Raw genomic sequence first — 10,968 nt, forward strand, 5'->3', positions numbered from 1 at the left:
CAAAGGCGTGAAAGATCAGCAACCTGCAACCAACCAAATATTATTAAATTTCCCCTCTCCCTCCTCTACTTTCAAAGACGGTATTGTAGAGGAGACTGGAGTATGGGACCATGGGTAATTGGGTAGCGGTAGTTGTAAGTTGTTGCCCAACAATTTCCGCCCATCTTTCAAATAACATGTTTGACTGAGCACCAGTCATCACTCACCAGTCTGGATTTCTTAATTTTTACTACCTTCACTCTACTCTCCATTCTGCTGACTACTAACCCAATAACATAATAATACAGCTCTCTATAAGCTGCTAAACAACAGTTCTAAGTTCTCTGTTAAACAGACCAAAACAAAAAAGAAATCTATTATACTTCTCTGCGTCTGTTCATGGCAAACTGATGTTACTTTTCTGCAGTTGTTGTTAATATATTTTAGAACCTCGAACCAACATCACTCAAAATCTCAAAATAAAAAACCAAGACTCAAAAAGTTAGAAAGCAGAGCAAGACTAACGGACGATCAAAGTGAATGGGAAACGGGGGTGTGGTCAAGGTACAGAGCACGCAGAGAGAGAGAGAGAGAGAGAGAGAGGGGGGGGGGACTGTTTTCTTTCCGTCATTGGTGCATATCATGTTGCATGTCTATTGGGGAATTGATGATAGTAGGAAATCCGGACTGTTTATGTTTGACTGGGCCATCAGCTTATCCACGTCAGAGACCTCCACGAGCATCAATTCACACCCGCGGGTGACGTAAAGTCGTAAACAACTGAAAACTTTGCTCGTAACTCGTAAGCCAGTAGGGAAAGAATTCACATCTGAGGGAGCCCCACGGCATATCCCAACCGTGTAACCGTGTATTGGAGCATCTCCCACTGACAACTTCGGAAGATGTTCTCAATACACGCTGAGATGTGTATTATTCTCAGCAACTCAAAGGTGAGCTACAGCTACGTAAAGATTACGGACAGTGGGTCCTACATAACTTATTTACCGGCCAACTTATCAAATCCGCCCCCCCCCCTCCGGCCACGAGGTTCTCGCTTCTGCGTGCTGTTTCGGTGTTTCCTTCCTTTCTTCACCCTCTCTCTCTCTCTCTCTCTCTCTCTCTCTCTCTCTCTCTCTCTCTCTCTCTCTCTCTATATATATATATATATATAACCCCTATGTATAGATACTGACACGATACCTGCATTGGTATTCAAAAGCTTCGACATTAGTTTCTTTATTGATTCTTCAGTGTAAGGTAAAAGATTGATTTTTTCCCTTAAAATTTGTTTGTTCGGTGAGATTCAGATCTGAAATCGTTTGGTGAACACTCCCTCTTAGATATGGAGGAGTTTTCAATCGTTTTAGTTTGCTTGATGTTGAAGGTTTTGTCATCTCTTTTTTTTTTTTTTTTCTTTTCTAGTTGGTATCGTTTTGGTGGTAAAAGGTCTCGTTTTTTGCACAGTTTCCATCTCGTTATATATAGTTCTTAGGTCCTAGTGTTTTCTTAGGATTTCAGCGATCAGAAAGAGGGAACAGAAAGTAGGGCTTTTCAGTGTAGTTCTTCTGAAGCCAGTAATCAGGTCTGTAGTTCGTGATCTGAGGATCGTGAATTTGATTTTTCTGTTATATATGGAGATTTTTATCCTTTTGACTGTTGTATCGGAAACTTGTTTAAGTTATTCTTATGAGGGCTAATCTGAAGTATCTGTTGTTTATTTTAGTTGGTTTTATGGAAAGAAGGCTGTTCAACAGAGTGTCTTTATTTGTAAATTCGATGCTTAGCAATTTCCTTTTTGTTTTCTTCCGGAAGTTGATTATCTAGATCTAACAGTCATCTTTTGTGGAATATGGAGATACTCTTTTTATATTTCTTCCGGTTAATCACTTAATTGTACTTCCCTGACACCCCCAAGCCAAAAATAATAATATATTAATTATATTTGGGAGTCTAATTGGTTACAAATTTGATCCTTGGCAGGTAGAAGCTATCCTCTGAGCAATGGCGAAGGATTCTTCCAATGGAGAGAACAAAACAGTGACAAAGTCGCCTCCAACCCCATCTCCGTTGAGAAATTCTAAGTTTTTCCAGGTAGATATGTATTGTCTTATGGATTTTATAGAGAATCTTTCCAGGTGGAAATTTCCCCCGTTCAGTTGACTTATACCTTTTTTATGTTTAGTGATTTTTTTTTCTGTGTCAAGTAGTTTTTTTCCTCTTATTCCCTTAACAATTATTGGTTACTGCTTCGTATTTGAATGTATATTCTTATATCTACATATATAAAATTAATATTAGTGAAGTTGATTTGAATGTTATGCGTTTGCATTAGGTTCAAGTCTCATAGAAGTTGCCTATCAATAAAAATACATTTTTAAATCTATCAAAAAAAAATCAAGTTGTTTTATTTATGAAATGTGGTATCACCATCATCTTTAGTTTTTTTTTTTTATTATTAACATATAATGTTCTGATAAAATTTAGTTTGCTTAAGCAGTGGTGTTCAATATCCTAATGTCACCTCAGTCTGATCTACTCAAATCCGAATATTAACAAATCAGAATTGAACCGAAGTATTTCTGATTCGATCCACTCAATTTGCAGCCATATAGGCAGTATGCATCTCTTGCAATATGCAGCGCCATCTTTGCCATAATATTCTTTCCATGCACTTTTGGATACAGAACCATGATATTGTAACTGGCAGTATGTTGAACTGGAATATTAAATGATTCTAGTTATTCAACTTCTCTGCCAATTAATTGAGACTACCCTTTTTATTGGATTATTTGTTTATTTTTTCAGCATCCAAAATGCCACTTAGAGTCAGATGGACAGTTTCAATGTTATGTTCTGTAATTCCCACGACATATCACCATATAGTTTAATGACTTGAGAAGCTCCATTGCTACCAAGTGGTAAATATTTTGCTACTAACTGGACCAATCTGCCTATAATGTGGCAAATCCAGACACCTAATCAGATAGAGACCTTCATATTAGTAATGTGTTTACTTCCCTACTTATACATAAGCCTTACATGCTACCTCCAATGTACTGGATCCATTGGAAATTTCAAATCTTTAATTGAAAGGCCACAAAGGGCTTTGTTTTGCCATATTGCTGGGGCTTTAGAGCTCAAGATTGTCCTATGAATAGGATAGAGAGAGGATTCTGAAAGTCTTATTTCTCCCTGATTATGCTTGCCTTATACAAGAGTTTCAGGCTTTTTTTTTGGATCTCTCTAAATAATTGATGTAGTTACAGCCACCAGTATGCAAGCTTCTGGTATTTGCATATTCACCCGATATCTCATTCTTAAGCTTTTGAAAGATTATAGTTGACATGTTTCTTGGACCAAAACTTTTGATAATTTCGTTCTTCATTTGAGATAGGTATCATTCTTTACCTGGTTATTGTTTTTCATATTATCGTTTTTTATCTTAAGTGGTTCTTTCAATGTTGAATGCAGTCCAATATGAGAATTTTGGTTAGTGGAGGAGCTGGATTCATTGGTTCTCACTTAGTGGACAAACTGATGGAAAATGAAAAGAATGAGGTACATAGATTTTTCTCTTTCCTACATGCATATCCATGGTGTTGCTTGACAGGCATGTCTCTGATTCTGGTCTAATGGATGTGCCCCTGTTCCATAAAGAATACCTGAAAAAGTGCATAATCCAGTTCCAGAAATGGACGCAACTATTTTATTTTTGGTCATAGTCATTGGGTAAATGCATCGATCATTTTCTTTAGGTAATTATATGTCTGCTACTGGCTTTGTTGCTCAGGTGATAGTTGCTGATAACTACTTTACTGGTTCAAAGGACAACCTAAGAAAATGGATTGGTCATCCAAGATTTGAGCTTATTCGCCATGGTATTTCTCATCTTTTCATTTTGTGGTAATAATTGCACATTTTATGTCTGCGGGGAGAAAATTCCAGTAGAGAGTAGAGAGTATAATAGTAAAAACAGAATACAACAAAAGACAATTATTTGCTTAGTGGTTCAGCAGGATGTCTGTGTCTATGGGTGAAGGCAATCAGAATTGCCCACTACGGAGCCTAGAGATTATGTGAATCAAGACCACAAAGGCATTTTCTTCCCAAGAGAAACACCCTTCCTTTAAACCAATAAGCAATTTCCCTCTTCCCAAGAAAGACACTTCTCTAAGAATATACAATAAAATTCTTTTATATATTTCCTTTGTTTTCAAGGATTTAACAGATGATTTCCCCATTTGACATCTTCCTTCAAAATTTTCTGTGTTGTTTATGCAGATGTCACAGAACCATTATTGATTGAAGTTGATCAGATATATCATTTGGCTTGCCCAGCCTCTCCAATTTTTTATAAATACAACCCTGTAAAGGTGCGCATCTCCTGCCTTTGTTAATCCCTGTTCCTTTCTCAAGATAGACACAGAACCTGTTCTATTTGTATTCCTCTGTGTTTTATTTGCACTGCTTGTTTTTTAAAGCATCTCACCAGATGCTTGTAGAAGGCATGTTCTGACTCTACCAACTTCTATATATAAAACTAAAGTATTCATTCTAAACAATAACACAATAAAATATGTGCATATGATGCAAGTCACTAGGTGATGAAATCGAGCTTAGCATTTTATGTATTAATTAATTGATATTGTGCAATTGTATCGGTTGTATCACCTGTCCTGCTGATAGACATCTGAAACTGCGTAGGTGTTTCCTGTCATTAGCTTAGGCATTGCAGAATTTCCATGCCATTGACAAAATTAGACACATCTATACTTTTTATCATGAGGTTACACCTGGGAGTTCCAGGAACTGAAGAGCCCTGAGCTCTTCTTTGACCTACCCAGCCCCATTCAACCCACTTTCAAAAAAGATTGCTTGCCTGTTTTCTATTAATGTGGCATATGTTAAATAAACTATTAATATCATTCTTACTTGTCTGCATTTTCCTCACATTTTTCTTTTTCATTTCGAAGTTCTTAGTAATTGTTTGGTTCCACATGTAATGGTTTATTAGACTTCAAAAGATGGTCTGATTGGGGTGCATATCATTGTTCAATAGACAATAAAAACAAATGTAATTGGCACGCTGAACATGTTGGGACTTGCCAAGCGAGTTGGAGCAAGGTTTAGTTCTGATCCCTTGCAATTATTTTGATTTATGCCATAGTTACAGTGCATATTTTCACACCATGTCTGACAATCTTCCAACAGGATTTTGCTGACCTCAACTTCAGAGGTTTATGGGGATCCCCTTGAACATCCTCAGACGGAGACATATTGGGGCAACGTGAACCCTATTGGTATATTCACTTATTATTTGTACCAAATAGTACTTCAATATTATATACATAGACGACTTTACATGATAACCACTTCAAGGTTAATTTGGGATATATCTGCCTGTTCAAAACGAAAGCAGAAGAAAATATTTTAATTCCATTATTTGATTCCTCTGAGCAAAACACAGTAATCTTTCAGCATTTCTTTTATAAAGTTTTTTTTTTATGAGGGGGAAAATTACTACTACATTCTTCTTTTTAATTTTTGTTTACTTTATTTTCTTAAATTAAGAAATATCATTTTGCATTCATGTTATTTCTATTTTTTTACCTCCCTAAGCTTACCTCTGGGACAAGATTTTATATTAGATGATATAACATTGACAATATCTATACAATCTTAGACACAGCAAAAGACTCAGTTCTGTAGCACAAATAGGCTAAAAGTATGTCAAATGATATTGTTATATGTATTGCAGGAGTCAGGAGTTGCTATGATGAGGGGAAGCGTGTAGCTGAGACTTTAATGTATGATTACCACAGGCAGCATGGATTAGGTAAAATATGGGATTATATTCCCAACCACGAATATGGTTTTGAGAACTGTATATCAGCTTAACAAAGTTTTCTTGAAGGTAGTGCATCACTTCTCATTGTTGATGGCTTTTGTAACAGAAATACGCATTGCTAGGATCTTCAATACCTATGGACCACGCATGAATATTGATGATGGGCGTGTTGTCAGCAATTTCATAGCTCAAGCTCTTAGGTAGACCAAATTTGATTCTACCTTTTTTTTATCCTTTTTTTCCCATGGGGGGATAGGCTGTATAGGACAATCAGCTACATGCATATTTTTCTTATAATACATGGTTTTAGTACAACTCTTAATTGTATTACCTTCATATATTCTCTCATAAAATACTGGTTTGGCTACGCTAATACCCATATTCCTACTTTCGACTCATGCAGAGGCAAGCCCTTGACGGTTCAAGCTCCTGGAACACAAACAAGGAGTTTTTGTTATGTCTCTGATATGGTATGCAATTCTCATTACGTTACAAAGTGGATGGAAAAACAGAATTCATGTAGCCAATCCTTGGGAAGGCTTTGCTAAGTTATGGATTTTAAGACTAGTTTCTTATCCCTTGATTGTATTTTATTTCTTTTAAAATGTTGAAGGTGGATGGTCTTATTCGACTCATGGAAGGAAATCACATTGGGCCAATAAACCTTGGGAACCCAGGTTATTTTAGAGACTATTGTTGTGCATAATCATGAGGATTGTTATGAAATTACAAGTAACTCATAGTGTAGAATGTTAATTTTTGCTTTGCTATGATAACAAAATTGCTTGTGCATCAGGTGAATTTACAATGATGGAACTTGCTGAGACAGTGAAGGAGGTCAGTTTTATATTTACTCTTGTTTACTTCTGCATAAATAACATTATACGTTTCTTGTTAATACCTATGAACCAATTGAAAAAGAATTTAATTTGTTTGTTACTAATTGAGTGGCACATGTGGTTGAATGTACAAGATGGGAGAGAAAGCAAGAGATATGAGTATAGTGGGAAGTAGGGGTGCTCACAGTTTGGTTAACTGAACCGTGGGCCTATTTTTGAAACCGAACCATAGCTGTTGGTTAACTGGTTGACCGGTTTGGTTGACTATTGGTTTTTTATATTTATAGTATATATTATAAAATATATGTAAATAAATATATAATAAAAAAATAGAAATATATATATAATATTATATTTTAAATAATAAAGAATATATTATAAATATATTTATATATATAATGCATATTTGTTAACTTATAATATATAGAAAATATAAAATATATATAATATACATAAATATACATATAATATATAGAAATATATGTATACTGGTCGGTTCAATTATCTGCTGATTTTCTATATTGGTTAACCGAGACCAAAATGGTACCTTTGGTTTTTTAAAAATACTGAACCAACCGGTTTGGTGAACCAGAACTTTCGGTCCAATCTCATCAATTCAGTTAGGTTTTTTCAGTTTTTTGGTTTTTCTTGCTCACCCCTATTGGAAAGAGAGGGTGAAAATGGACTAAAATTATGATGGTGGTTGTATTAATGTGAAGCCAAGGCAAGCATCTGAATTATATGTAAAGATGGTGAGCCTAGAATACCATAATACTCATGGTTAAATATGGAAAGAGCAAAGAAACAATATAGAGAAAAATGAGGGTCTTATACAATCTTGTTTGAAAAATGGTCAAATGACTGAAAAAAAAAGCATCAATTCATGTAAATATATGGTTACATTTTTTCTCAGTATGGCATATTGGTCCAGTGAAAATATATGTTGAGATGAACAAGTACTAATAAGCAATATAAGTAGTATTCTTTATAAGTAAAACTAATATTTAAGATAACAAGGAGTTGGTACTAAACATTGGCCTGGAGTCCTCCGGGAACTCTCTCAAGATACTTTCTTAGTTCACCCCAGCATTGAAACACATTGGCCTTCCCCATGAACACAGTGAAGGATCTCAGAGGATTGTGGCTACCAAATGAATGTCACCACTACAGCCATAGCAGGTGCCCACTATTTTTAATATGTCAATTGAGAATGAAGCCAAAATCTTCTGATTTATAGATATCACTAAATTGCAAAGAAATGCTTCCTTTTATGTTTCCATGAAAAGAAAAGGTGAATCTCAACTGTCAGTTTTAATATAGACTTACCTTCAATGTATCTTGTCAAACAAGTAAATAGTGACTTGTACAGTCCATATCACCCTGCTGAAAATTTTCTGGTTCAGGTACTAGTTTTATCAATTAAAGTGTGTATGTTTATTGGGGGGGGGGGGGGGATTTGAAATCTCCATAGATCAAACTAGGGACCAAGTAGCGCCCCTATACATGTTCATTTGGTGCATTCATTGGTTCAAGATGCACCACCAGTGGCTGTTCTAACACTCAATTTGTTGATTTGTTCAAATGGGATTATATTTCTAGTTTAAACACTCAACAATGAAGCAGAAGGGGAAGAAAACCACTGATTGTTAGGGGCCTTGAATGCTGTATGACTAAAGTACCCCATGTGCCTTGGCAGCTGATCGATCCTGACGTGAAGATAACAACGGTAGAGAACACACCAGATGATCCACGCCAGAGAAAGCCAAACATCACAAGGGCAAAGGAATTGCTGGGGTGGGAACCAAAGATCAAATTGCGTGAGGGCCTGCCTCTCATGGAGGAAGATTTCCGTCAGAGGCTTGGAATCCAGAAGAAGTGAGAATTACTACACAAAAACTGTGGGCAGCAACTGAATTTTGCAGTCAGATAGATAGATTCTGTTGAATTTCTTCAGAGATGCATGGTATCCAATTTTCTACAGTATGGAGTTGGATGTTTCTTTTATTTTATTGTGTTATCAATATCAAGTAAATAAACTGTGGTGGGTATTTCTCTCGTGCATTCGTTTATCTGATATAATGATTAGTAGAGAATAGGCTTTTTCTAGGCCAGAAGCTATGGCTTCATGTTGCCCTTTTCTCATTTTATTATTTTTGAAATAAATGTAATAAGATTTTTTTTTCTTTTTAAATTTTTAGCCAACTCCGTAGGAGATATAATGGTTTCATTGCCAAGATGGCCCTGTTTGAGGTATTAGGAATGGGCAGATCAACGGCATACAACACGGATTCTTTTTATTGTAAAAGCCCTATAGTTAACCCTTAAAAAATAAGGTATTTTTTAAATAGGGCCAAGGGGTAAGTTAAGGGACAGCGGATTTGATCATCACAGAACCTTCCTGGCCGTGAGAACAGTTCTGTGAAAACCAAATCCGAAATCAGGTTAAGCAAAATCATGGATTAACATATAAACCAAATGATTTGGGGAATAGCCTTAAGAAAGATGTATTGGCATCCTGTCAATACGATACTATACGCTCGACTGCATATTCTGTTGATACTTTCGAACTTGCTTTCACGTATCAGCTTCTGGTTTTGTCGGGGGAGTTCCACCCATACAAAGCCAAAAACATGGGAGTTCATATATCCCCGCCGTGTATTGAGAGCATCTCTGGATGATGACATTATCGATTCTAATACTATTATCAGGAGATGTTTCACTGAAGCTTCGTGCCCATTTGGGAATGAGAGCGCTTTTGAGACACGACTTCACACATTTGGAGCTGGGTTCCACAGAGAACTCATAAACGTTGCATTTGCTGAAAATCAACAAAGCTAGTATTAACCTTCCAAACTCAAGAAATATGATTATAAAGTATAAACTGAAGCTACTCGAGGTAGCTTGTATGGAACACGAGCTCTCAATGACCATGGCTCAATCAATGCAACTCACCTCCAACACAAAACCCTTCCAAATGGGTTCTTTTAGACTTTTAGTGATTCTTTCAAAGTAACTCAACTAGTATTTCAGGCTTTTCAGCCATTCTAAACCATGGTTTTCAAAACTGGATCGGACCAGAAAATCAGGAACCAGTCAGATGGCTGGTTTCAGTTTTCCCCAAAACTGCAATTTCTTCAAAAACCGTTGATTTTAGTCAGCAAACCATTGACCTGGTCAGTAAACCGTTTGAACAGTTTTGACCTTTTTTTTTGTTAGAATGGGGCCGGTCGACCCGGTAACCAGGCCCCTGATCGGTTTGGTCTCTGGATCGGTTTTAAAAACCATATTCTAAACAGCAAAGGGGGCCAACATCTTGGACTGTTGGGCATTACATGTCTTGGCCTTCTGGGTAAAAATGAATAGTTTGGGCAATTACTTTTTTACCACACATTCATGGTAACATGTTATTTTTAAGAGCATCCTCAACCAAGGTTTTTAAAACCGAATCGGACAACGAACCGGTCAGGGGTTCGGTTTTTGGGTCGAATGATCTGACTGTTTGAATTGAATGGACAGCCCATTCTGACAAAAAAAATTAAAAATTAAAAAAAAAAAAAAACCGGCCAAACCATTGAACGGTTCGACCACCCGGGTCGGTGATTTGCTGATCAAATCAATGGTTTTTAGGAAAATAACGGTTCTGGGGTAAAACGGCACCAGTCACCTGACCGATTCCTGGTATTCCGATCCAACCATCCGGTCTGGTCCAGTTTTAAAAACCATGTCCTCAAGAGCCTCCTTAACAAAGCTCTTAGGTTTTGTGCTTTGAACTTTGAAGCTTAAAAATGTATTGGATTCTTATGTTTTTAAAAATAACTCTTACCAAGTTCTCAAAACACTTCACACAACCCAAAACTCGAAAACAAAAGCTTATCCAAATGATAGGGTAAATTTGCTAAATCATCCCTTTTAGGTATTTGGATAAGTTTCAGGATTTGTTCTTTTAAAACACAAAGCCCCATTTTCAGTGTGCCCATTTGGTAGGGCTTTCATGCAATGGCTTATGGCTTTGCAAGGTAAACCCCACCCAAATAGCCTCCAACGTTGATGGCAATGAGCATCCCCATCCCCTTGCAAAGAAAACCTCTCCTAGTTATAGTTGTGAGTTTTGTCACTGAACGCGAGGGATGCCCTCCCAAATAGTACCCTTAACTTTTCTATGCTGACAGGAGCATTTTTAGTCCTATCCAGTTTGGCCAATTCCCTCCTTTATAGGTAACTAATTTATCTACTTACAAGGTGGGATAAAACTTTTAAGGTAAATTACCAAAAACTTACCAAAGAGAAAATTTTGGATTGGTT

At 36.5% G+C, this 10,968-nt stretch overlaps 1 protein-coding gene across 4 annotated transcripts; it reads left to right on the forward strand.

Annotated features, from left to right (window-relative positions):
* The first annotated feature begins 751 nt into the window (after positions 1–751).
* LOC148870081 (UDP-glucuronic acid decarboxylase 6-like) lies at positions 752–8,857 on the forward strand. Of its 4 annotated transcripts, none has more exons than XM_088971913.1 (13): positions 752–929; positions 1,960–2,070; positions 3,451–3,537; positions 3,770–3,857; positions 4,261–4,352; positions 5,039–5,103; positions 5,191–5,279; positions 5,738–5,815; positions 5,934–6,027; positions 6,231–6,297; positions 6,441–6,504; positions 6,624–6,664; positions 8,363–8,857. In XM_088971913.1, the coding sequence occupies exons 2-13, from the start codon at positions 1,981–1,983 to the stop codon at positions 8,543–8,545; spliced, it is 1,038 nt and encodes a 345-aa protein (XP_088828039.1). In that variant the 5' UTR covers positions 752–929; positions 1,960–1,980; the 3' UTR covers positions 8,546–8,857. The 4 variants fall into 4 exon arrangements, with proteins under 4 accessions (XP_088828039.1, XP_088828037.1, XP_088828040.1 ...); XM_088971911.1 differs by lacking the exon at positions 752–929 and adding an exon at positions 1,007–1,236; XM_088971914.1 differs by lacking the exon at positions 752–929 and adding an exon at positions 1,229–1,363.
* The last annotated feature ends 2,111 nt before the right edge of the window (positions 8,858–10,968 follow it).

The sequence above is a fragment of the Nelumbo lutea genome, chromosome 2 (genome assembly GCF_056320005.1).
Source record: "Nelumbo lutea isolate HS-2025 chromosome 2, American lotus-T2T, whole genome shotgun sequence".
NCBI lineage: Eukaryota > Viridiplantae > Streptophyta > Magnoliopsida > Proteales > Nelumbonaceae > Nelumbo > Nelumbo lutea.